This window comes from Gopherus evgoodei, chromosome 13 (genome assembly GCF_007399415.2).
Source record: "Gopherus evgoodei ecotype Sinaloan lineage chromosome 13, rGopEvg1_v1.p, whole genome shotgun sequence".
Taxonomy (NCBI): Eukaryota; Metazoa; Chordata; order Testudines; family Testudinidae; genus Gopherus; species Gopherus evgoodei.
The window spans coordinates 21359309-21386544 of record NC_044334.1 but is presented as its reverse complement, the minus strand read 5'-3'; the positions used below and the strand labels follow the sequence as shown (position 1 = coordinate 21386544).

At 46.0% G+C, this 27236-nt stretch overlaps 1 protein-coding gene across 3 annotated transcripts in view; it reads left to right on the top strand.

Annotated features, from left to right (window-relative positions):
- LOC115661140 (sodium/glucose cotransporter 1-like) overlaps positions 1 to 27236 on the top strand; it is a 60936-nt gene that overhangs the window by 31627 nt on the left and 2073 nt on the right. For 2 of the 3 annotated variants that reach the window (XM_030583347.1, XM_030583348.1), the window contains exons 6-14: positions 3338 to 3443; positions 3658 to 3738; positions 4709 to 4929; positions 5887 to 6022; positions 6813 to 6920; positions 8961 to 9111; positions 9767 to 9935; positions 19622 to 19837; positions 20630 to 20732. In XM_030583347.1, coding sequence (XP_030439207.1) covers positions 3338 to 3443; positions 3658 to 3738; positions 4709 to 4929; positions 5887 to 6022; positions 6813 to 6920; positions 8961 to 9111; positions 9767 to 9935; positions 19622 to 19837; positions 20630 to 20732 — 1291 coding nt within the window. Of the gene's footprint in view, positions 1 to 1166; positions 1178 to 3337; positions 3444 to 3657; positions 3739 to 4708; positions 4930 to 5886; positions 6023 to 6812; positions 6921 to 8960; positions 9112 to 9766; positions 9936 to 19621; positions 19838 to 20629; positions 20733 to 27236 lie in introns of those variants that run through there. The other variant, XM_030583349.1, reaches the window with a different exon arrangement.

The window sequence follows — 27236 nt, the reverse complement described above, 5'->3', positions numbered from 1 at the left end:
ACCACCAGAAGACCTGGAAGAGCAAGATCTTGTCAGGGGAATTTGAGTACCTGTCCAGGGGAAAGCTTAGATGAGAAGGAAAGTTCAGATGGAGAGGAAAATATACCTAATGTCCCCTGACCAATATAGAAGCATTAATCTTTGTAGACCAGCATATTGGAATATGAACATAGTTGATTTCATCATTCTGCTTGCTAGGAGGGTTAACCCTCCTAGCAAGCAAGGTTGTATCATCTTAATCAGGGAGATTTTAATTAATGTGTTACAAATGACTGTTGATAAAGATGCCTAAAATGCTCTCCCCAAAGACTATAGATTAGGGAGAATGTTATTTAACAACACTGTGAATATTCTCCAGCTGGGACTAACTGGAATAACACCTGTAACAATATTAATCAGTCTCTGGGTGATCATCCCATAGAACTACCATGAGTGGTTACCCTCTGTATGGGAATTAAATAGGTGGTTCATAATTGGCAGACGGACACCCCGTATGCAAATCTTTTAATTCATAATTCTGTTTTGGGAATTAAGAATACAGGGGAGTTGGTAGCTTCCAAGAGGGCTGGCTTTTGATGAAGTTCTCAGTTTAATGATCAAAGCACATCAGGGCATTGTGGCTGCCAAGGCTAAAGCTGAAATAAAGTACAAGGTCACAATGACACCCAGTGAAGTTCATATTTGTATCTCCGCAGTATCACTTTTAAATGTGATTGTTGGGGTTTTGCCCAATGTGCAATATTCTATGTTCCATGGTTTCTCTGCTCCAGAGGTTCCCTTCCTTTTTTGGGCAAAGTTCCTCCCCTGCGTGATGCACTAGCAATGGACTCCCCTTTTTCCATGTTCCCTTGCAGAATTTGCTGCCATGTCTCCTTTTTCTTGCCCATTTTCTGTCTCTTTTCTCTTTCGTTTTTGTTCTGTGTATTTTTTGTCGTCCCCCACATCTTGTTTTGTGGCTCAGTTCCACTGCTGCCTAGGAAACTCCATGCTGTCAGGGTTGACTCCATGGGGCTCCCATAACCAAGATGAGTTCGCAGTAGCAGAATAGAGAAGCTTAAATCAGTCAGCTGCTGCGTGAACCTACAGCGCTGTGAGAGCTGTTGCCATGGTAGCTTTCAGGTAGCTGAAAACCAGTAGTGCTGCTTCCATTGCTGTCACCAGTGGAGCTGTACCCATGGTAGGAATGGTGGGCAATTTTAAGAAAATCATCTAGGCAAGGCATTGGTGACCAGTAACTGATTAAATTAAGACACGGTATCTGGGGAAAGAAGTAGATGCTCCCCCATAATCTGAAGGAATTAAAAACCTTCTGAATGTGTTGCACGTGTTCCTTGGAATTCTTTAGCTGTAATGGTAGTTGTAAAAGGACACTCATGCCATTAATAGTTTTGCCTTGTGGTTCCTGAATGATGTGTGCGTGGCTCTGGAGTGATTTTTTTGCATGGAGCAGATTTAGTGCATTCAGAGATATGATAACATTTTAATTGTATCCACAACAAGGAAACGTTAGCAGTAAATACTGTAACTGGCAGGCAGAAGAGGTGAACTCAGACCGTGATTCAGAAAATCCAGGGAGTTTACGTATTGCTCAGGAGGTTAAATAATTAACTGCTTTTCCTTGTGGGCTCATTTTATGACCAGTAATTTTTGTAACCATGCAAACTAAGCTAATGCTGAGAATATACAAACCTCAAACGTTGGGGGCATAAGCTGTGAGGGTCAGGAACGAATCCTCTCCCATTGAGAGCAGCATGGGCTCACAGTTAGCCTGTGGGATTAAGCTTTATAAATTCCTGTATCTTAAGCCAGCCCCAGCCTCCATGGCCGCAGATGGTGAAGGCAGGGATGGAATTTATTGGTGGGACTGTGCATGTGTTTCACATCCTGTGTGGAGCATAGCTCAGCTCCACAATGGCTCTGCATGTGAGCATGCAGTGGCTGGTGGTGGGAGCAAGGCTGGAGGATCTGCAGCTGCACAGTCTCCTCCTTGCCCTCAAGGCAGGAGGAGTGAAGGGGGGTTATGGGGGGGACAGTCTCAAGGAGGAGTTTCCTCAGTGGCCTGGGGGAGAGGTTTTCTTCCTCCAGCATCTGCCCAGCTACTTAGGCCGAGTGCTGTGGAGTGGATTTGCCCCTGTCTGTAAAATGCGGAGGATGATACTCAGTTGCCTGGCTGATTGGGGAGTCAGGAGGATATGTTACGTACTGATTGTAAAGCGCTTTAAAGGTAAAATGTGCTAAGTAGTGTTGTTATGTACAGCATGGCACAATTAGCCAGATCTATGACTTTTATATTACCCTCTCCTTGTGCAGAATACCTGACTAGATGGCACTCTTTGTGTTCCTTGAATAAATGTTTGTCCTAAAATCTAGTAGAGCTGAGGACTAAACATCCCTCTTAAGCCTTGTCTGCCCTGGGATTTTAGGATGAGATTTTCAAAAACACCTAAGTGATTTAGGAGCACAGATTCAGTGACATGACTTTCAATGGCACATCTGCTCCTTTGGCATGTAGGCACTTTGGAAAATCCTCTCCCTCTCCCCCTTGCCCCTCTTAGCACTGTTGCAGCATGCTGCACTGTTGCAACCCCCTAACAGAGATATCAATTACACTGATGAGGCATGAATTTGTTGGAAATTGGTTACCCTGATTTCAAATTATGTCTATTTTAGGGGTTTGCATTGGTGCAGCTGTGTTGGTAACTAAAATCCCAGGCCATATTCACAAAGTTGCAAAATCCATGTCATTACAAGAGCTAATTGTTTCTCCAGCTGACCAGTTGAATGCTAATTACTTTGACAGATATTCATAGAATTTGTGTAAAATAAGGTGTCATCTATGATTCCTGTTTGTCCTCAACTAGGCAGGCCAGTCATACCAAGCATCTGTGTTGCACTGGGAAGGCGAGGCTTGAAGAATAGCATTGACATAAATAAAGACAAACGAGTTCTTAAACAAAACTCTTCCTGGATATAATGCAAAGGTTATCAAACGACTTGGATGGTCTGCGATTTAAGAACTTTGTTGAACTGTTTTCGCATACATAAAGTCACAGGCCTGAAGAGATGGGTAGCCAGATTTGGCTAGGATGGATCACTGACAGATTTCTGGAAACCATTGTAAAAACTGCAGAAACAAAGAAGTGAACTTCAAAAACCCACTGGCAGTTAAAATAAAGCAGGTCTGGGCAACCAAGGAGACAAGATCTGTCTTTATTTTGCATGTGCTTTTATTCTTTTGTGCAGTGCAGTGCTTGGGGGAGTTGGGGGAAAGAGATGATATCAATAGAGATGTAGATATCTTAAGCATTTCCTAAATGGTCATCTTTCCTTTTATTAGGCAGATATGTTCTCTGGAGCTATATTTATCCAAATGGCCATGGGGCTAAATCTTTATTTGGCAATAATCATACTGCTGGCTGTTACTGGTCTTTACACTATCACAGGTGAGTTTCTGGAACAGACTGATACATTCAAAACAAGTTAAAAGGGGATCCAGAAAGATGAAAAGGAGAGTGGGTGTTAGTGGGAAGAAATGAGAGCACGAAAGGGGAGAGGTGTATGTGCGTGAGAGAGAGAGAAGGCGACAAGGAGAGGTGGTTCCCACTAAGGCATTAGCAGAGGGTCTCACACATTTTTCTGGCCTTTCTTTGCCCATAGGTGGCCTTGCTGCTGTGATTTACACAGACACTTTACAGACCATCATCATGCTGGTGGGATCCTTTATTCTCACAGGATTTGGTAAGTAAATCTGATGTACGAGAGCTGGAATGTTCAGCTACAGCCCCCAATGTCCTGTGGCAGTAGATCCAGCACTGTGGAGTCCTGACAGGTTAACAGTTGAGATACTCTAATTGCTTCATATATTTGCTGGGGGGGAAAGGGAGAGCCCTCCTGTCGTCCTGACCATTGCACCTTCAACACATGTGGGAATGCATAATATTAAAGTAGGACCAAGGTTCTGAGTCTGTGGTCCATGGACATCTGGTGCAAAGTGGGAAGCTGGCTGGCCATACAGTATGGCTGCGCCTTGTTTCCACCTGCTAAATTGCATAAAGAAAGCTCAAATACATTAAATATTTATGCAAGTTCTGTAGTTACCATAGGGATGACATTGAGAGTGGCAGAGGAGGTGGGCCATGTGATTGTGAATAGGAAGTTGGGTAGCCACAAGATCACATGGGTACTAAAATGCAGTCTACCTGTGAAACAGAACCCTAGTATTTAGGGGTCAGCCTACATAATTAATCAAGAGGAGGTAGTAAAGGCAGGGAGCCCTATGATGCTGTAGTTTCCTCTCTCTTACCTTGTAGCTTCTTACTGCTTGGTCTTCCTCTTTGTAAGCTTTTTAGTTAAATGAAGTTGTCCCCCTGCTTCACAATAAACATTTCGGATTGACTTCATCTAGTAGACTCTACCTCTGGTCCTCATCTAGGTCAGGCAGCGTGACGATATTATACCTACATTATACTTTCTGGCAAGGTGTAAGCAGGCATCTGGGGAATGGGAAGGACAGTGGAGTATAAAGCAATCTTTCGAAGGAAAGTCACTGTGGCTCCTTGCTTTTGAAAGTGTTCATAGCACATATTTTGATGTGTTCTGACAATGTTGATCTCTGTTGGGCAGGTTTGTCACACTGATAGCATGGAGTTTTCTCCTGGGACTCTTCCATTCTATCAGGAATTTCAAGCATCTTTATGTTGTTTTTCAGCATTTGCCAAAGTAGGAGGATATAAGGCGTTTATGGAGAAATATATGAATGCAATTCCAGGAAACACCTCATACGGAAACATTACTATTGACCCAAAATGCTACACCCCTCGGGCAGATTCTTTCCACATCTTCCGAGACGCGATCACTGGAGACCTGCCATGGCCGGGGCTTACCTTTGGCTTGAGCATCCTTGCTTTGTGGTACTGGTGCACAGATCAGGTAGAGTAAAGGCAACAACTGGAAATGCAGAGCATTCTAAAATCTGTGGTGTAGCTGGACTGATCTGTCTCCCACCCCACCCCCTGTGCCTTTATCTCCTTAGGGCAAGGTGATTTTTCTCTGTAGCTTTTAAATGCTCAACCCTTTCTATGTTAAGTCAATGGCGTGTATGTTCCTTTACTATCCTTTGCATGCCATGCTGAGTATATGCTGTACGTGTGATGCTTTTCTCTCTTTCTTGTGACCTGTTAAATGAACATTGAGGATCTAGTTTTCAAATGTGGGCATCTTAATAGGACATCAACATAAATATAATGACCTTTATCAATGTAGGTATAGACCTGGCTTCCCATCCAGTTTTACTAGGTGTGTCTTGTATGTGTGCTGCTGGAATCTCCTTGCATAAACAATGCTGGGCAGATGGTCTGTTTATGTCAGTCCCCCCATGCCAGGCTGGAGGACTTGTCCATCTTTCTTTTCCTTTCCTTCTTCTCCTTAGGTCAACAGTCCTTCCCGTCTCCAAAAATGATCAAACCAGTATGTTTCAGAAGGAGAATGTACTACTGTAATTGTGCAGTATTGCATACCATGTATTCTTCCAGCCACCAGCTAGTGATCAGATTTGAAAGCCCTTATAATTTGCATCCTAGCTAGTGTTACTGTGTCTGCTGTTCCTATTCATTTAAATGTCTAATCCCTTTTGAATCTTCCTAAGCTACTTGGTTCAATGATATCCTGTGGCAGGGAGTCTCACAGGTTAAACGTACACTGGACAGAAGTGTTTCCTTTTATCCATTTAGATTTGTTCTAAGGCCTTCAAGTGCTCTTTTGTTTTTCTAATTATGGGAAAGTGCAAATTGGAACACAGTTTAAAAAGTCTCATTTGTGCCTTGGTGTGCCCAGCATCGTGCATGGGTGACAAATCTGGAGTCATTGCATCTACTGTCTCATTGACAGGTTATTGTTCAACGATGCCTCTCAGGCAAGAACATGTCCCATGTGAAGGCCGGCTGCGTCATGTGTGGGTACCTGAAGCTGCTGCCCATGTTTGTGATGGTGATGCCTGGGATGATCAGTCGAATTCTGTACACGGGTGAGACTTAGTACTGTAGCCCTCTCATTCTCTTCTTATTCCTCTTCCAGCCCCACTCAGTTTTCTCTTCACTGTTCCCCCCCACGCCACTCCTTCAGCTCCTCTTCTCACTCAGACCCCCAAAAGACATGCACACACCAGCTGCTCCCACAAAATAAGAAGCTACTGCTCTTTTCTCTGTTCCCTGCTCAGGGCTCCACTGTCCATGGTGCAGAACAGGAGTCGCAGAGTCTGTTTCTCTCCTGCCCTCTTTGTTGGTAGCATTCCTACTCTCCCTGAGTGGGTGAGAAACACTCCTGTATGTGACTGATGTTTTGCTGGGGCAGAGGGAGTGGTGCCTGGATCCCAGAGAGGAGTGTTCCCAGCTCATGGAAATGCCTGTGATTTGCAGGCTGCCTGAGCTCAGTGTGAGCGCAATACCAGTTGTTTTTTTCCCTCTCCACTGAGGTGTGTGTACAACAGAGGAGAGCAGCTGGTCTGAGCAGGAGAGGGCCTTTCAGAGCACACACTAATTTTGCTCTGGCCCCTGAGCCCTGATTTTGCAGTCCTCACATTATTCAGTCCCGATTTCCTGTGCCGTTCAGCTTGACCTCAGCAACATCACTATACCCCACCTAGAAAAGAAGTGATGCAAGAATGGAATTCCTTCCCACAACTGCAGAGTCAAGGGTGATATCAGGCAAATAAATCCAGTGGTTTATCATGAAGATGGGTTTGGGAAGTTCTCTTGATTTTTGGATAACTTGCTGCTATGACCCCAGGTAACCCTGTCTTGTTATCTTTTTCTCAGACATGGTGGCTTGTGTTGTGCCCTCAGAATGTGAGAAATACTGTGGCACCAGAGTTGGCTGTTCAAATGTTGCTTATCCAAAAATGGTGGTGGATCTTATGCCGAATGGTAAGATGCTGGCTGTGATAGTGTTTTTGTGGGTAAAACATGGATGGCAGATTAATAGAAATTGGGTGTTGTGGGGGAGAGATTCCCAGACTTGGAAATCGGCTACCAGAACTAGGGGCCTGCATTCTCATTTAGTCTGATTTGACATCGTCAAAGTACAAGAGCACTTTCTTGAATTATCAGGGCTCAGCTATTGTAGGCCTTAGATCATTCCAATATACACAGTATATTCCTATGCATGCCATGTGTTATGTCATAGATGCCAGATGGTTACAGACTAGCCGTGGCAATCTTGCTTATTTGCAAACATGAGCCAATAAGACACTGCTGGCGTTGGCCTTGTGAGAGAGGTTGGCCTTGTGAGAGGGGTAAATCTGGCCTTAGTAGTTGCCAGCTACTAAGAAGCTGCCTCTGCCAGGATCTCTGGGGATGTCCTTGCAGTTCCTCTGCTAACCTCACTGGGCTGGGAAGAGAAAGTACGGCCCTCCTGGTGCACAGCCATTGGTACATTATAAGGCCTATTCAATTTTGCAGAACAATGCACCTCTGGAGGGAGATAGGCATACATACAAGGAAAAATGAGAAACTTTTGCAGACAGGTATAGGCCTTCATGTTATGCCTGTGGTTTGCAGATGGACCATTAAGAAGGGATGGGTTTGTGCAGACTTAGGCCACAGCCAGGAGGGCTGCTTCTCAGCTGTCTGAATTAGGATAAGTACGTAAGGGAGGCTGCTTGTGCTGAATTCAGCTTGAGGTCTGTTTTCCTCGCTTCTCACTGGCACCAGTCTCTCACTGTAGAAAAGTTGCATCATTCCTGGAAGAGGAGCTGGTAGAGCCAAGCCCGATACACATGGGGCCTCTGCTTTACCTTGGCCTATGAGTTTGGCAGATTTTAGAAGGGTACAGCACGGAACGTTTGAGAAGTCAGTGCATGCTGAGAAGACTGCCCCTCCCTGGGAAGAGACTGCTAGACAGTGATGCAGGTGGGTTTGGCCTCAGACCATTAAGAGAAAAGTGAGCTGAAGAAGTAGCCCGCAAGATGCAGGGATGTGAGCACAGAAGGCAAAGGGAAAGATGGCCAGGGAAACATGAGAGTAGGAAGGTCTGTACAGAGAAGAGACAGATAGTTGCCCTGACAAAAGATAGCACCTCGAGTTAAATTCAATAAAAGGCAGCAGGGCTTTGTGGAGGGTGTAGAATGTGTAATGCCAAGATGAAAAGCTTGGCTTTCAATGAGATCTAAAGCAGCTTAGACCTATAAACTGATGCAGCAGCTGTCACTCATCAGCTACTCAGTGGGAACAGCCATTTCTCTCAGATAGGAGGAAATGACCATCCATTGCATCTGAGCCTCGTTTGCGAGCTAGGGGTAAAAAGGTAGAGTGGTCACAAGGGGCCATTGATTTAAAGATCTAAATCTAGAATAAATTGTTAAAGTTTACCTTGGCGTAACTACAAACTGAGTTTGGATCAGGGACTGAGAATTGAGATAACTGACATTTCCCTATTAGGTAGACCTCTGATTATCAATGTCTGGGTTTCTTACCACTTTCCTTGATTGGTTTTGCTGTGCCCCTTGTGGAGTCATCTCTTGCAAGTTGCATGTAATGCTGGTATCTTCCCTTGAGTATCATAATGCTGTTTGATCATGTATCCCTCTAGGGGCAATTCCTGGGTGGTGTTTTTTCTCTCCCACTGACCCAGAGTCCAGTCAGGCAGTATAAAAGACAAGAGTGTATGTTTCTGGGAGTGTCTCTTACCCCTGACATTGCAAATACACACTGCCATTATCCATCTCCTAACAGCCCAGCCTAGGTATTATGTGGTATTGTAAATGTTGTGCTTCCTGATCTAGAAGGCACCATTCTGCTAATGTCCCAGTAGGGTACCATGAAGTTGCCTTAAGCTGGGTGTGCTTCATTTACTAACAGATAGCTGGGTTGGGGGAGGTCAGACCATGCACTCAGAGATGTCACTTATGGAGCTTTCCCAGTGACTGACCCTCCCCAGCTCAGGTGGTGTCTCTCTCTGTGTTTCAGGTCTGCGAGGTCTGATGTTGTCAGTCATGTTGGCCTCTCTCATGAGCTCCCTGACTTCCATTTTTAATAGTGCTAGCACTCTGTTCACCATGGACATCTACACCAAAATACGATCCCGGGCATCTGAGAGAGAGCTCATGCTGGCTGGGAGGTAAGTGTTACTGCCCCCCTTCCCAGCATTAGGAACCTAATGAAATATTGGAGCTATCACAGACTGTACCCTTCAAAGTTCACCTTAAAGTGCCTTGATGAACCACCTTCCTCTGAATGCATGTGGTGCAGCAGTGACCTCTTGTGGCCTGACAACTTAATCCCATGTGTGTCTTTCTCGATATTCTGTGGGGTGGTTTCCAGGCCACGTTTCTTATTTAAAGATTAATCTGAGGTGTCTATTCCCTACAGATATCCCAGGGGATCTATTTAAATTTCATTCCAAGATGCCAGGTAGACAAAGCTACAGCATCAGTAATATTCACTAGCTATGCGCTGATTTCTCTTTTATTCATCCCTCTCTGCTGTTTTATTGATTGCTGTGTTTATTTGTGCTTATTGATTTATTGTCTTGAGAGCAGAGTTCTCATTTTGAATTGACTGAGAGCTGATGGATCGGGTGAGATTTCATTGCCTGTTGGTCTTTTTCCCCAGTGCTGATGGCTGATTACTGTTATTTTTGCTGATGTTTTAATGCTGGTTAAATAAAACAATGACTTGTTAGATTGTTGATTGGTTCACTGTGATTTATGTATTTCTGATTGATATTTATAAATAGGTGGCTAACAGATTTTTTTGATTGGCTGTATTTGCAGGTTTTTTATCTTAGCTTTAATTGGTATCAGCATTGCTTGGATTCCTGTGGTGCAGTCAGCTCAGAGCGGGCAGCTCTTTGATTATATACAGTCTATCACAAGCTACCTGGGGCCACCCATTGCTGCTGTCTTCCTGCTTGCTATCTTCTGTAAGAGGGTCAATGAGGAGGTGAGTACAGGCTAGGAGAAGAGCTCTGTGTGCAGAAGTTCACAGAAGACATTCATCTGTGCACTGGGACAACTGCCCTTTCTTAGTTTCAATTTGATTCTCAATTTTTTTGAGGCTATTCCCGCTACAGGCCAGTGCCTGAGGTTCCAAAGCAGAATGCTTGAGGGGCTCTTGGCTCAGTTGAGGAATCCTCATACTCCCCTTCCACCACACATATGTAAATGTGCATGGACTTTGTTGGACTTTATTGGCTCATAGACAGCTGTGAAGCTGGACCCACCTACTGTTTCACTGTGACCTGTGCTGAAGGGATAATTTCTGGGAAACAGTGCTTTATTGCAACCTTCTAGGTCAGTAGTTCTCAAAATTTTGCACTGGTGACCCCATTCACATAGCAAACCTCTGAGTGCGACCCCTCTTATAAATAAAAACACATGTTTTTAACACCATTATACATATATTTAACACTATTTATAAATGCTGGATGCAAAGCGGGGTTTGGGGTGGAGGCTGACAGCTCGTGACCCTGCAAGTAATAACCTCACAACCCCCTGAGGGGTCCCAACCCCCAGTTTGAGAACCCCTGTTCTAGGTTCTCTGTGGTTTCTGTAGGCTTCAACAAGGAAGGGGAAAGTCCTGTGGTTAAGCTGCTGGACTGGAACTCATGAGATCTGGTTTCTATTCCCAGCTGTGCCACAGACGCCCTGTGAGAACTTAGGCAGGTCACTGTTGGCTTGAATTTCAGAGGTGCTGAGCACTCAGAACAACTCCCTCAGAAGTCAGTGAGAACTGTGCGCTCAGCACCTCTGAAAATCACTCCAATAATAGTTCTGTAGCTCAATTTCCCCACTTGCAATGCTGAGGATAATACTTGCCTCTGAGGATAAATTAATTTAATGTTTGTGAGGTGCACAGATGTGATGGTGAGAAAAGCCAATAGATAAACAATATAATACTGTTTCCAGGTGGGATTGGAGCTTTTTAGTTACTTTGACTCCTTTCTAACACTACTCTTTCTCTAGACATTGGTGAATATAGTACTAGTGCTTAGATACTTCCTAATCAGGGATGTTCCATTTCCAGTCACTGCTTGGTTGAACCTCATGGTTAAAGGATCAGATCCTGAGGTCCTTATTCAGGGAAGTCTTCCATTGATTTCAGTTGGAATTTTGCCTGGGTAAGAGTGGATTAAGAACTAGTAAGACTCTTAGCATTTGGTCAAAAGTGCAGTCTTAATTAGAATAAATACTGGGAACAAATAAAAGTCACAGAGATTTGAAGCACTGCCTGGATCGTGGACTGATATTTATTTAGTATCCAAGACTAGACTTTTCTGAAAAGTTCTTATTTTTATGATAAATTCAGGTTCTCATCTTGTCTTATTCCAATACTTTTTTGTGATTTTTTTCTGACCATTTAATAATAAATTTGTTCTAACTAGAAAGTTTCCAGCAGGATTTATAATTCAGTACCACTGTCATTAGTTGTCTCCTTTTTAGCATATAGGTCAAATTTACTGCTGGTGTAAGTGAGTGCAATTGCATTAAAGTCAATAGGGCTGCACCTGTTTACTTCATAAGTGAATTTGGCTCTGTATATTTTGTTTATATTTATGATATTCAGAATAGAGAGCAACAGACAGAGTAAACACATGGATAAAGGAGGACAGTGCTCTGAAGGTTCAAAGGTTTTGAGTCAGATAATGCTAGGTGCTCATCAGACATTCTCCAGACTTCAAAAACAGCTTGTATGTGAGCTGTGTTGTAGGGGCAGGGGATTTTACTCTCTTCATAGTTATTAAAGTCAGAAAGGACCTTTTATGATGATCTTGTTTGCATAACACAGGCCAAAAAATATCACCCAAGACCTGGGGCAGGATATACTTATCAATCTTATTGGCATATGTCAAGATGGGAGAAGATGGTTTTTTATCTGTATTGTAACTGTTGTTCTTCAGGATGTGGGTGTACATATATTGCACTCAGGTGTGCACATGCCCAGTGCACCAAAGCTGGAGAACTGCCCCAATCCCCCCTCAATTTCTTCACACTGGATGTCAAGAGTAGAAACTTTGATGTAGAGGGGACAGAAGGTGGGTCATGCAATATGCATTTCCCTCCTCCCATCTTGAAGAACAAGTTACAATACAGGTAAGTAAATATATTTTCTTCTTCAAATGGTTGTAGATGTTTATTCCACTCTTGTGACTCACAAGCTGTACTCACAGGAGGTTGAACTTGGAATATACTTAGACAATTGCAGGACTGCCCTCCTGAAGTTTTATCTGACGTAGATGCAGTGGTAATTGTATAATGCTTGGTAAAAGCACGTACAGAAGACCAGGTGGCAGCCCAGCAAATGTCCAATATTGAACTATCACTGATCAATGCTATTGACATCACTTGGGCCCTCGTCGAATGAACCCACTGTCTTTGTGAAGGCACGGTCTCAGCTATTTCATATGCAGATGGAATGCAAGAAGTTATCCATGAAAATTATTTGCCCAGAAATCGCCTGTCCCTTCATTCAAAGAGCATAAGAGATAAACAGATGAAACAATGCCTAAAGAGGCTTAGTACAGTCGAGGTAGAATGCCAACCATTGCCTCGTATCCAACAACTGAAGGTACTGTTCATCTGTATTGGAGTGTGGTTTAGGAAAACATCAGTAAATAAACCATTTGGTTAAGGTTAAACTACAAAACCACTTTCTAGAAAAATTTTGGATGTGGCCATAAAGCTACTTTGTCATTGAAAAACTGTATGTACTGAGGCTCTGCCATTAAGGCCTGCGGCTTGCACACTCTTGTAGATCTCATAGCTATAGGAAAGGCTGTCTTTTCATGCAGGAGGAACAGAGAATTCAACCAACACCCATAAGGGCAGCAAGGACACTATGAAGGTCCCACAAGGAAACTGGCTTTTTCACAGGCAGGTGGAGGTGAATGATTCCCATTTGAAATCTCACCACCATGGGGTTTTAAGAAAACTGACATTACTTGGATGGGTGGGTGAAATGCCAAAATTTCTGCCAAGTGAACCTTTAATGAGCTGAGGAAGAGACCAGGAGACTGAAGGTGTAATAAGTACTCCCAAATGCCCTGAATACCATCCAGCATTGGCTGAATTCCCTGAGCAAGTGCCCAAACTGAAAAATGTTTACTAAGGCGACTTACTTGGTTAAGTGGAGAGGGCTTCCTGCTGTTAAGCAACACCTGATGAACAGCTTCTGACCATCATTCCTCCTCCTCATCTAGCCATGTAGCATCCACACTGTGAGATGCAGAATATGAAGTGCTGTATGCAAAATTTGACCCTAGTGCTGAAGTCTGTAGGTCGGGATGAAGAGATGGGAGGCCAAACTGATAGTCCGAGAAGGTCAGAGAACCAACATTGCCTTGGCCAGGCCGGAGCAATGAGAATCAGTTGGCATAGTTCAATTTCAGGTTGAGAATGAACTGTGGGATGATTGGGATCAGAGAGAAGGCATACATTAGAGCTGATCCATGATTGATATGGAAGGCGTCAGTAAGGAGCCTGGACCAAGATCTGCTCAAGAGCAAAATGAATATCACTTCTGGTTTTCTTGGCAAACTGGTCAACAGTTGGGAATGCCCCATTCCACAGAGATGGACCTCAATACAAGATGTCAGAGACCACTCATGATTTTGGGAGAAATTCCTGCTGAGGTGATCTGCCAAGTGATTCTGAGCCCCAGGTAAGTGAGAGGCTGTGGGAATGATGCTCTCCCAGATGCAGAACTGCCAATACTTTATTGCCTCCTGACACAGCAATCTGGAGTGAGCTCTACCCTGCTTGTTCTCATAATGTATTGCAGTTATTGTTAAGCACGTGAACTGCTGTACTACTGACGTGATCCCATAAGGCTCAGCAGGCATTGTAAATGGCCTGAAGCTCAAAGACATTGATGTGGAGAGAAACTTCTTGTTCTGAGCACAAGCCCAGAATTTTCAATGCTCTTAGATGTGTTCTCCAACCTATTGATGAAGGCATTGGTGACTATAGTCCTGATCAGTGGAGGACATGCAAAGGGAACATCCTGGCATATGTTGCTCAAAACTGCTATAGGGAGTCCAGGATCTCCAGAGGCACTTAGACAAGACTGACCAACAATTGACAACTTTACATTTGAAGAAGGCAAAAGCACGGTCTTGCATGCTGGTCTACAAAAGGGCATGCAGCCATATGATGGCGTCCCTTTGAGCTCTGCAGTAGTCCTGCTTAGTCTTATGAGACCTCTTCCTTGGAGGACCTGAGGAAGGAGAACAGCTTCTGTTAGGAGAAGCACCGAATCTTGAGCCAGGAGTCACATTTCATGTCTGCTCTGAAAGAGAGCACAGAGCTATATGGTTTGAAGAAGTCCCTAGTGCTGAGGACCTCACAGCCTACTTTGAGAGTTGTTGTTTCAGACGCCAGTTCCTTGCTAACCTGAGTCCTCCTCTTAAAGGACTTGCATATAGAACACCTCTCATTATTGTGTCCTTCTCCTAGGCACAACAAACACCATGGTGGGGTTCAGTGTTGGGGATAGCAACCCCATACAATGGACAATGTTTAAATCACGGTACGAGCATCACCCAGTGCAACAAACTAGCTATCTTAACTATTTTAACTAAACCTAAGGGTACTGCTAGACTACACTAAGAAAAAAATGGTTACTTACCATTTCGTAACTGTTGTTCTTCGAGATGTGTTGCTCATGTCCATTCCAATAGGCATCTGCATGCGCCACATGCATGATAGTCAGAAGGTTTTACCCTAGCGGTACCCAGTGGATCGTACGTGGAGCCCCCTCGAGTGGTGGCTTCATGGAGGTGTATATAGGTCCCTGCCGATCCGCTGCCTGTTTGGTTCCTTCTTGCCGGAATACTCTGACAGAGGGGAGGCGAGTTGGATTTGGAATGGACATGAGCAACACATGTCGAAGAACAGTTAAGAGATGGTAAGTAACCGTTTTCTCTGAGTGCTTGCACATGTCCATTCCAATAGGTGACTCCCAAGCAGTTTCCATGGAGGAGGGGTCAGAGTTCACCGAGTTGCTGACTGAAGTATTGCCCTGCCGAAGGCCGCATCGTGTCTCACCTGTTGAATGATGGCGTAGTGCGACATGAAGGTGTGGATGGAAGATCATGTTGCTGCCTTGCATATGTCCTGAATAGGGACTTGCGAGATGAAAGCGGCACGTAGCACATTCTGATGCAAGACGTGAACCATGATGAAATGCGCTGAGATGAGATGGGAAGCCCTCTCATCCTTTCGGCAATTGCAGTAAAGAGCTGTGGTGACTTATGAAACATCTTTGTGCATTCAATGTAGAAGGCTGGGGCACGCCTGGCGTCCAGAGAATGAAGTACTTGCTCTCTGTTGCTGGCATGAGGTTTAGGAAAGAATACTGGTAAAAATATATCCTGGTTTACATGAAAGTGTGAGACTACCTTGGGTAGGAATGCTGGGTGAGGGCATAGTTGCACCTTCTCTCTATAAAAAAAGGTGGAGGCTCAGAAGTCACTGCTCTGAGTTCAGAGACCCTTCTGACTGAGGTTATGGCTGCCAGAAAAGCCACCTTCCAGGACAGGCAGGATAGAGGGCAGGTCACCATGGGCTCGAAAGGGGTCCCCATAAGTCTGGAGAGAACCAGGTTGAGATCCCACTGGGGAACAGGCTGCTGCACCTGCGGATAAAGCCTGTCCAAGCCCTTGAGAAACTGACCAAACATGGGATTTCCAAAGATCAACCTATTTGCCATGCCTGGGTGGAAGGCTGAGCTGGCAGCCAGGTGCACTTTAATAGATTATATCACCAACCCCTGTTGTTTCAGGTACAGAAGTGTGGTCTTGCATGATGAGGTCTGGGAGCATAGGAGGGGCTACTGGCCTGTCCACTGATCGTTTCAGCAACGTGGTGAACCTGTGCTGGCAGGGCCATGCTGGTGCTATGAGGATCACCAAAGCTCTGTCCTGCCAGATCTTGTGTATGAGAGGGAAGGGCAGGAACGTATATATATAGCAGATGACCTGTCCATGGGAGGTGAAAAGTGTCTGCTATGGAGCCATGGCTGTGGTTCTGAAAGGAGCAGAACAGCTGGCACTTTATGTTGCTCCGCGTCGCAAACAGGGCAGGAATAGCCCCACCTTTGGAAGATGGGAAGGGCAGTGTCTGCTCTGAGTGGCTACTCGTGAGTGTTGAACGAGAGGCTGAGGAGATACACTAGTTCGTTCTGTGCTCCTAGCAGATATGAGGCCTGTAGCTGGATGGAGTGTGCAATGCAGAAGTCCCACAGTCAGAGAGCTTCCTGGCACAGGGGAGAGGAGCGAGTACCGCCTTGTTTGTTTATATAGAACATTGCTGTGGTGTTGTCCGTCATCACTGAGACACACTTGCCCTGAAGATGGGCCTGGAACATCTGGCAAGCCAGGCGAACCGCTCTCCGCTCCCTGACATTGATATGCAGCGATAGTTCTGGTTGTGACTACAGGCCTTGAGTTCTGATACTGCGCAGGTGTGCTCTCCAGCACATCTCTGATGCGTCCGTGACCAGAGACAGTGAAGGCTGAGACTTTATGAAGGGCACTCACACACAGACCACCTGAGGTTTTAGCCACCAGTTGAGGGACTCGAGAATCGGGCATGGGAGGGTCACCAGTCTGTCCAGAGGGTTCTGGCTTGATCTGTGTACATTCGCCAAACAAGCCTGGAAGGAGAGAAGGCACAATCTGGCATGTTGTACTACATATGTGCAGGCCACCATATGCCCCAGAAGCTTCATGCAGTTTCTGGCCATAGTTGTTGGAAACCAACAGAGGCTCTTGATGACCCTGATGCTTTGGAACCGGGACTCGGGCAGAAAAGCTCTGGCTTGAGTGGAGTCCAGGAGAGCCCCAATAAATTCTGTTTTTTGGGTTGAGACTAGGGTAGACTTGGGCCAGTTCAGAATGAGCCCCAATCTGCTGAAAGTGGTGCGTGCCAACACCATGTGCTCTTGCCTTTGAGAATCACCTTTGATGAGCCAGTTGCCCAGGTATGGGAAGATCTGTACCTGGCATTTGCAGAGGAAGCCCGAATTGGAGTACAGTGAACTGGTAGTGTCGACCACTGACCACAAATTTCAGGAATCGTCTGTGTGCAGGAATAATTGATATATGGAAGTAAGCGTCCTTCAGGTCGAGGGTGGCATACCAGTCCCGCGGATCTAGAGAAGGAATGATGGTGGCCAGAGAAACCATACAAAACTTCAGCTTTCTTATAAATGTGTTGAGGTTTCACAGATCCAGGATAGGACTGAGCCCACCTTTGGCATTGGGGATGAGGAAATATCAGGAGTAGAATCCCCTGCCCCATAACTCCTGAGGAACCTCCTCTATCACCCCTAGAGTGGACCCCAGTGGTGCTAGGGAGCATCATGGTGGGCTTGCCCTGGTGCCGGGTAGGTGGTGCCACAAATGGTGCTGCCATCAGTGCTGCAGATGGAGTCGCAGGCAGTGCTGACATCAGTGCCCAAAGTGGTGCAGCAGATGTACCAAGAATCGGTACTGCAGGATGAGCCAGGCCTTGTGCCATATGCACCTGAACCAGTGCCTGAGAATGCAAGGCGGGGGACTATGCCATCATGGCAGTCAAGTCTCGTGCGGCCTGAAAAGTATCCAGTATGGAGGGAAGGTTCAGGTCCTCCTCCAGCACCTCCCGGACTGGGGAGTCCACCGATACTGGACTCGATGGACCTCCCCTCGAGGCTGAAGTCAACGGTGTCAGGACCGATGGAACAGCCTTCTGCTGTCCCGGCATGGGATGCACAGCACTGGTGTCCTGTTTGCTCTTCTTGGTGGGGAAACGGCCACTCTTTGCCTTTTTCTTCTTATGCGGCACTAGGGATTGTGATCGGTGTTGCACTGATGAGCCGACCTTGCACACTGTGGAGCGATGCCGATGCTCCTTATGCAGGTCGTGCCGAGGTGTCCTGCACCGAGGCTGGTGCGCTGTGCACCAAGGGTGCTGGTGCCACCTCTTGTGCAGGTTGAGGCTGAAAAGCAGAATTCATTAAAAGGAGTTTCAGCTGATAATCTATCTCCCTTTTGGTTCTTGGCTTGAAGCCTCTACAAATACTACACTTGTCCTGCAAATGTGCCTCTTCCAGGCACTTCAGACAAGTGGCGTGCAGATCCCCTCTGGGCATAGGCTTACCACACCTATCACACGGCTTGAACCTGTGGGGCTGTGGCATGCCCTGGTGAGGGGGAAAAACTTAGCCGGGGGGGGTAACCCCAACTTAAACTAACTACTATAATAACAATTAACAACTACGTACAGGAAAAACCACTAGGAAAGCACTTGCTAAAGCAAGAGACAAGTTGCTCCAACGACCGTCAGTAGCAGTAAGAAGGAACGGAGCAGGTGGTGGGTCAGCAGGGGCCTATATATGCTGCCATGAAGGCGCCACTCCAGGGGCTCCACAGCTGACCTGACGGGTACTGCTAGGGTAAAACCTTCCAATGATCATGCACGTGGCACGCACACACACCTATTGGAATGGCTATATACAGTAAGTTCCCAGAGAAACAGATAAACAGTGTGAGGTAAATCACCACACAGAATGCTCCAACTCTAGCTGTGGGCAGTGAGAAGGAACTGAGAAGGGTAGGGGCAGTGCTGCCCTTAAATAGAGAGGGAAGGGGCTAGAGCCCCAGGGCCTGAGCACTATCCTGATGACTACTGCTAGGGAAAGTTTTCCAGCTTTGTTGTGATGGTTGTCTGAGAGGAATACACATCTGCAGCCACTTGAAGAAGAATCTTTACTTCTAAAGTCTGAGTGCAAATTCCATGTAATTCTTGAGAGAGAATTTATTTTAAAAACAAGTTCTGCAGTGCTGCTGTTCTTTTTTATAAAGATGCAGGCAAGAATCAGTCTAGAGATAGAGTTACTATGGTGCAGTGTGTGGTTGCTGGTGAGAATACCATAGTAACTCTAACTCAGGAACCAATTCATGGAACAAACCTTGATGCCAACTCTGCCTACATATTTACACCATCACAGGGCCTAACCAGATAAGCCACAACATCACCGGTTTATTCATCTGCACATCCACCAATGTAATATACGCCATCATGTGCCAGCAATGCCTGTCTGCTATGTAATTGACCAAACTGGACAATCCCTATATAAAAGGATAAACAGACACAAGTCAGATATTAGGAATGGCAATATACAGAAACCTGTAGGAGAACACTTCAACCTCCCTGGACACACAATAGCAGATTTAAAGGCAGCCATCCTGCAGCAAAAAAACTTCAGGACTAGACTTAAAAGAGAAACTGCTGAACTTCAGTTCATTTGCAAATTTGACACCATGAGTTTAAGATTAAACAAAGATTGTGAATGGCTAGCCAACTACAAAAGCAGTTTCTCCTCCCTTGGTGTTCACACGTCAACTGCTAGAAGAGGGCCTCATCCTCCCTGACTGAACTAACCTCGTTATCTCTAGACTGATTCTTGCCTGCATATTTATACCTGCCTCTGGAAATTTCCACCACATGCGTCTGACGAAGTGGGTATTCACCCATGGAAGCTTATGCTCCAATACATCTGTTAGTCTATAAGGTGCCAATGGACTCTTTGTCGCTTTTTACAGATCCAGACTAACACAGCTACTCCTCTGATACTTTCTTTTGCAGGGTGCTTTCTGGGGCTTGTTCATTGGGCTGGTAGTTGGGCTGAGTCGAATGACTGCAGAGTTTGCATATGGTCCTGGAAGCTGTGTAAACCCCAGCAACTGTCCAAAGATAATTTGTGGAGTTCATTACCTTTACTTTGCTATAATCCTTTTTGGGATCTCCACCATCGTCATTCTGGGTATCTCACTGATAACTAAACCCATTCCTGATGTACATGTGAGTATTATTGCCTCTCCTGCTCTTTTATTCCCACTCCTGCTCCACGAGATACTGGCAAGCTATGAAAAAAAATCACTTTAATTTACACTTTACAAATATTAATAAGTATACTCAATCCTAGAATTTAGAGTATGCAAATCATACAGGATCCTCCCAGCTAATTGGGTTCAGAGTGAAATTCTACATCTTCCCCAAATTATTTCTTGGTCCTGATATTTCTGGAAATGCAGCACACTCTGCTATATAAACAATGTTCTGGAGATTATTCTGTAATCAGAAGCACCTTGAAGACATTATATAGTATACAATGTGGAATACTACTGGAATTTGACCCCTAAGAGCCACAAACAGTAGGTGGTGCATTTTCTGTGGTGTAGCAAAGATTTCAGTAATGAAGTTGTTAAGGAAGGGAACCAGGAATTGTCTCCTACAGTATCTCCCTACTCTTATGAGATCCCTAATAAACCCTGCATATTACTTAGCAAACAATCATGACCTCCAAATCCTATAGCCAGGATCAATGGCTATTAGCCAGGATGGGTAGGGATGGTGTCCTTAGCCTCTGTTTGCCAGAAGCTGGAATTGGGTGACAGGGCATGGATCACTTGATGATAACCTGTCTGTTCATTCCCTTTGTGGCACCTGCCATTGGCCACTGTCAGAGGACAGGACACTGGGCTTGATGGACCTTTGGTCTGACCCAGTATGGCCGTTCTTATAGCTATCTCCATGTGCTGGTTTCAGTATTCTACGGCTGCAACTTTGTAAACTCATTTTGTTTAATGGCAGCTCTATGGCTTGTGCTGGACTCTGCGGAACAGCGAGGAGAAGCGTATTGACCTGGATGCGGATGAGAGGATTGAGGGATTTGCGAGTAAAGATGATGAATCAGGTGATTTCTGAATAAAATTCTGTTAAGATTTGTAGACACTATCAACGTATTTGAGGTCCCTCACTTCATTCCTGAGGAAACAATGAAGTGCCTTATAGTCCCTTGAAAGCGGATGCTGAAGGGCTAGTATGCACAGAGAGTTAGTGCAATGATTTTTCACCACTGTTGGGTCTGATGTAGATTGGGAGTGAAATTAATTACATGATGGCAGTCTAGTTCCCTGTTGTTTTTTGTGCATAGCGCAAAAGACTTCATGTAATTAGATGAGAGGCTCAGGGCTAGAACAAAGTGGGTGGTACTGGTCAGGGGAGATGGCTGAGTTGTGTGAAAGGACTGAATGAAGATGCATTTGGAAGTGGTGTAGGGGGTTAGGTTTTGGAACATCAAAGGTGGTGCACAGCAGGGTGAAGATGTTTTCCCAGAATTGCACTGGGGAAACTTGCACAAAACTCTGCCTGGCTCCAGGCTCTGATACCAAGCATCACTAAATTCAGCCATTTAATAAAAAGAGAAAAAATACAAAAACATCTGAATAAATAGAGAGAAACCTTCACTGTGACCTGCTTCTCAATCTCAGGCTGAAGAGTCAGGGCTGGAGTCTCTAGCCTGCTAAGGCCTCTGTGCACCATGTAAGCAGGGCAAAGTTGCCTTAAGTCAGCCAAAAATAGCTGGTAGAGAATTGCTCCTTGCAAGGGATGCCCTTTCCAGCAGAACGTTGGAGCTCTCTCCTGTGTAGCTACCCTCCCTAACCTTACCTGTGTAAGAGACAGAGGGAGCATGCTGAGGAAGGAAAGTGGGTGTGGCTGCCCCTGCTGCAAATGGCAGTGTAGTGGGAGAGGCCGAGAGTGAAGATCTGGCCCATCACTCTGTACTCAACACTTTTCAATCCTGTCGCAAATCATGTATACTTAAGTATTTATAATGTGCTTGAATCAGCTAAGTGATTTTTAGCATTTGTGAGCTACCAGTGTTTTCAGCTATATCACTGCTAACTGGGAACAAACTGTTCTTCAAGTAGATGCAGGCCCATATTCCACTTAGGTTGTATGCTCGCTCACCCAGCACACTGGAGCAGGCGTCTCTCTGAAGAAACAGAGGAGCTGTTCTCTGTCAACTGTGCTGAGGAAAAGGTTGCATATGACCAGCTGAGATCGCTCCAGGTCTTGGGGTGACTCTTCCGCCTCCCCCAGGAAAAACATGGACTAGCACGGAGTTGATGCTGACACACAGGATGGTACAGGTATCTCCATCCCTTCCCTGGTACTGTGTAGGGAGGTCAGAAACCCTGTACTGTTGGCTCTGGTTCCAGCCTCTGGGTGTCTGTTTAGTCCAGTGCCAATGAGGGAGATGCTGGTACCGACTGTTTCCACATCGACAGCACACCAGGCAGCTACAGACTTCTGCTTTTCTGTCCCAACCTTTCCTTTGGTCCAGGATTTTGCCAGGGTTGTGTCATCTCTTGCTCCATTGATTGAACAAGCCACTGACCCCTCAGGTCTGTTTGCACTGCACCCCAGTGTTCCCCTTCCACATGTTGCGGAAGCATGGCTGATACAGGGACATCAGTACCGGGAAACTCCTCAGACCTCTGCAGTTGGCTCTGCAAATGCTTCTATGGTGGCTTTCACTGCCCTTGACATCAGTATCGTAAGACACCCCAATATCACTGCTCAATTCGGGACCAACAGCCACTTCTGCAGTGCCACCTCCTGCCTTGTTCCGGGCAATGGATGAGTCAGACTGGTGTCTCATTCCCTTTGGGCTCGGTCCGCCCTTATCTCCAGCATCCTGAGGCTCCTCTACGTCTGAGTCAGTGTCATCATTCTCCTGTTCTCCATCACCTGACCAGCATTGGGGGCTATTGTTGGACTGTTACGGGTACCAGGATTGGCACACATCTTGTGGTCAGTATGGAGGGCCCTGGCCCGGCACCTACTGGCCACCAATGCCTTACCTATGTCAGTGGCCTCCATGGAATCTGTGGAACACCCTTCAGTTTTGGAGGTCCTGCTCTTCGTCTTGCTCAAAGGTGAGATCATCAGCCAGGATGTGGTGGTGACTGTCCATCTACCGCAGCCACCGGCACTGGCGGTCCTTCACCCTGCAGAGCCTCTAGAGTCCTCCCATACAGGCCCATCAGCTCTGGAACAGGATCTGGTTTGGCTCAGCTAAGGGGCTCGTCTTCATCTTCAGACAATTCTGTGCTGCCCAGCTCATCCTCCCCTTTGGTACTGGAGGATTTTAAGGTGTATCAAGGCCTTTTGCAGCAGATAGCTGCTTCCCTTGGTATCCAAGTGGAGTTTGTGCAAGAGAACAGCCACAAATTAGTGAATATCTGCAGCTGTCTGCCCTGGTAGAGTTGCCCTCCCTGCAAGTCGTGCACTCCTTGAACCTCTGGAGCATGCTGGTTTTGATACTGCCTGCAGCTAAGCACATGGAAAAGCATTATTTCATTCCCATGCAGGGATTTGAGGGGTTTTACTCCTACCCAGCCCCAAATTCCTTAGCTGCATCTGTGGTGAATAACAGCCTGGCAGGGCTGGTTTAAATCCAACCCCAAGAATAGAGATTCTATATGATTAGCTCTCATGGGCAGGAAGATTTACACCTCCTCTTTCTTACAGATGTGAATTGCTAACCAGCAAGCCTTACTGTCCAAGTACGATTTTTTTTTAAACTGGACAACTGTGTCAAAGTTTGCAGAGCAGTTCCCTGAGGCCTCGCAAGAGGAATTCTGGGCATTTGTCACTGAGGGCTGCTTGGTGGCTAATATGTCCTTGCAGTCCACACTAGAGGTCGCGGACATCTCAGCCAGAGTGATGGCCTCCACAGTCACCATGAGGAGGGCTTTGGCTGCAGAATTCGTGCTGTGCCCCTAATGTCCAGCAAGCCATTGAGGATTTGCCCTTTAATGGCTAAACACTGTTTTTGGACAAAATTGCTGCACTTCTTTGATTCCTGGGCCACCCAGCGGTCCTTGGGGTGTACACTCCAGCAATGCAGAGGTGCCACTGTGGTGTGCAATAGCAACAGCAGTATCGTCTGCAGTGAACGTTTGGCCAGCCTTTCACTCCCCCGAGGCAATCGGACTACCCCAGAAAGAGGGATAGATCCCACAGGAGAAAGCAGTTGGACTCGGGATTTGGCCCCTCCCTGCTGCCCTCCACATGCCCATTTTGATTCCTTGGTCCAGAGCTCTGTTCTCATCCTTGCTCCTCCCTCCTCTTCTCCCGTTTTTGGGAACAGGCTGGCCTGTTTTCACATGGCTTGGAGCTTGATCACCACTGACAGCTGGAACCTAAGCACTATCAGATTGGGTTAGGCCATCCAGTTTCTCTCCACACCATCTCCCCATCCTCCCTCCCAGTCCCTCTTCAGGGGCTCCTCTCTCATGAGATACTGCTCCTCAAGCAGGTCCACCCTCTACTGGCTTTTGGAGCAATGGAAGAGGTTCTGCAGGAACACGGGGGTCACAGCTTCTACTTCCAGTACTTTCTGGTACCCAAATCGAAGGGAGGAGTAAGACCCATGCTTGTCTTTCGCAGCCTCAACAAATATATCGGGCACATGAGGTTCCAAATGGTTGTCTATCTGATATTCTCCTTGCGTCATCTCAGAACGACTGGTTTGCTGCTCTGGACCTTCAGGACGACTACTTTCATTTGTCAGTTTTGCTGAGCCACAGAAAATTCCTTTGATTCATCATGGCAGAGCCCACTTTCAATACACAGTGCTTCCATTCAGCCTCTCTTCTGCCCCCCCGCCCCCCAGGTTTTTACCAAATTCATGACCGTTGTTACAGCATATTTCAGGAAGAAAGGAATTCACATCTTCCTGAATCTGAATGACTGGTTACTGAGGGACAGAACTTCAGAGAGGAAGTTCTTGCTCACATCAGCACCACGCTGTGCTTGCATGGCTGTCTTGATTTTATCCTAAACACCAGGAAGTCAACCTTGTTTCCGCTGAGAAAATCGAGTTAATTGAGGCCCTCTTACATTCCATGATGTCAAAAGTGTTTCTGCCGACCGACCGTTTTCAGATAATTCACCACCATCACCTCAGTCTGCAGTCTGAGCCTTCCACAACAGTTCGAATGTGGCTAAGACTCTTGGACCGGATTCCCACTTGAATGCAGGTGGTCCAGTTTGCAGGTCTGTGCCTTCAACCCCTTCAAATGTGGCTCAGGAAGTTTACTATCCTACTCTTCACCCTCTAGACAGACTGCCCATCTTCTTCCACTGGCCCTGGACTTCTTGCAGTGGTGGATGCATCCAGAGAGTGTTTGCCAGGGCATTCCCTTTATCCAGCTCTCCTCAACCATGTTGGTTGTTACTGATGCCTCTCTGAGGTATTGGAAGGCGCACCTGGGGTCACTGAAAGTACAAGGGCTGTGGTTGGAACAGGAGTCTTCACTCCATATCAACATGCTGGAGCTGTAGGCCATCTTCAATGCACATCATCCTTTTCAGGACTGTATCAGAGACTCAGTTGGTTCACATACTTACTGACAATACCATTGTGATGTACTATGTGAATAAACAAGGGGGAGTAGACTCCAAGTGACTTTGCCTTCTTGGTGATCAGGCTGTGGCATTTTGCATCGAGGAGAGCATTATTTAAATAGCTATTCACTTGCCTGGGGTTCAGAATCATCTTGCAGACCATCTCAGCAAGTATTTTTCCTTGAGTCATGAGTGGTCCCTGAAGACATGTGGCCTCAGGTCATCTTCACAGCTTGGGGAATCCTTTCCCCCAATCCCAATCATTCCTCAGGTCATCTTCAAACTCAAAATGGATTGGGACAAGCTCATTCTCATTGTCCCAGTGTGGCCAAGACAGTGCTGGTTCTCCGACCTTCAACCTCCTGTACTATCCTCCCCATCCCGACTTACTTACTCAGAACCAAGGCTGCACCTTGCATCCTGCACTCAGCTCCATGCATCTCATGGCGTGGATGCTCCATGGATGTGTGAGGAAGAAGAGCAGTGTACAGCAGCTGTCCAACAAGTCCTCCTTAACAGTAGAAAACTCTCCATCAGGATGGCCTATTCAGGAAAATGGAAGCGATTTTCAGTGTGGTCACTAGCCTATAGAATCCAGCAAACCCTGGCCTCTATTGTGGACATTTTGGAGTACTCACTTCGCCTTCAATTGTTGGGGCTTGTGTTTAGTACATTGAAAGTGCATCTGGCAGTGATATTGGCATTTCATCCCCCTGCCATTCAGAGCCATGTTATTAAGAGTCTTAAAAGGGCTCCTTTATCTACATCCTCTGGTCTGAGAACCAGTTCCTTTGTGGGACCTTAACTCAGTCCTAGCAGCCTTAATGGGACCTCTGTTCAAGCCTCAGGCATCTTGTCCCTTTGCACTTTTATTTCAGAAAACTGCGTTCCTGGTAGTGATAACGTCTGCAAGGCAAGTGTGAGTTGCAGGCTCTAATGGCAGAGCATCCTTATACACAATTCTCAGAAGACAAAGTGACTTTGCGATTCATCCCAAATTTTTGTCCCAAAGTGGTCTCTCAATTTCATTTGACCCAGGTGGTATATTTACCTGTGTTTTCCCAAGCCGCATTCCTCTCCAGAGGAGCAGTGTCTCCACACCTTATACATTAGGCAATGTCTGGCCTTTTGTCTGGCAGGACATAACTGTTTTGTACTTTGCCTTGTTTGTTCGTGTCATGTACAGATGACATGAAGAGTCAAGCGGTTTCTTCCTCGACCGTTTCCAAATGGACAACATCCTGCATCAAGGCTGCATATGAAATAGCTTTGGCTACCCCCCTTCAGTAGGTGTGAGCTCTTTCTACAAGGGTGCAAGCAATGTTCATAGCATTCCTCTGTGACATTTCCATATTGGACATTTGCAGGGCTGCTACGTGGTCATAGATACATATGTTCATGAACCATTATACCATAGCTGCATCTTCCAGGGCGGATGCAGGCTGTGGTAGGTCTGCAGTCCTTGTTTAGGTAAACTCTGAGCCCTGCCTCCTAGAGGGGATACTGCTTGTTAGTCAAAGTGAAATACATGTCTGCATCTACTTGAAGAAGAAATGGTTACTTACTGCTTCAAGATGTGATGCAGATGTGTATTCCATGACCGACCTGCTGTCCCTTCTGCATCAGAATCTTATTTCCAGGCATTCGGTGTGAGGGAACTCAGGGAGGGCCATGGTGGCACTGCCTCATGTAGCTGGGGAGGGGCTATCGTCACAGGGCATGAGCACCGCACCTCTACGGGTACTTGAAGGCAAATTTCTCCAGCTCTGGTGCGCTGGGCCATGCATATACGTAGGTGGAATACATGTCTGCATCAGATTTTGAAGACCCACAGGTACAGTAAATAACGATTTCTTAGTGAACTGGAAAGCACAGGGGTTTGTAGGGTACAAAAGAATTGACTGTAATGCTATTTGGTGGTTATGAATCACTCACTCCACAAGTCTGCTGTGGAATTGCAACATTCATCCTAGAGAGCTTTTGAATCATTAAGACCACA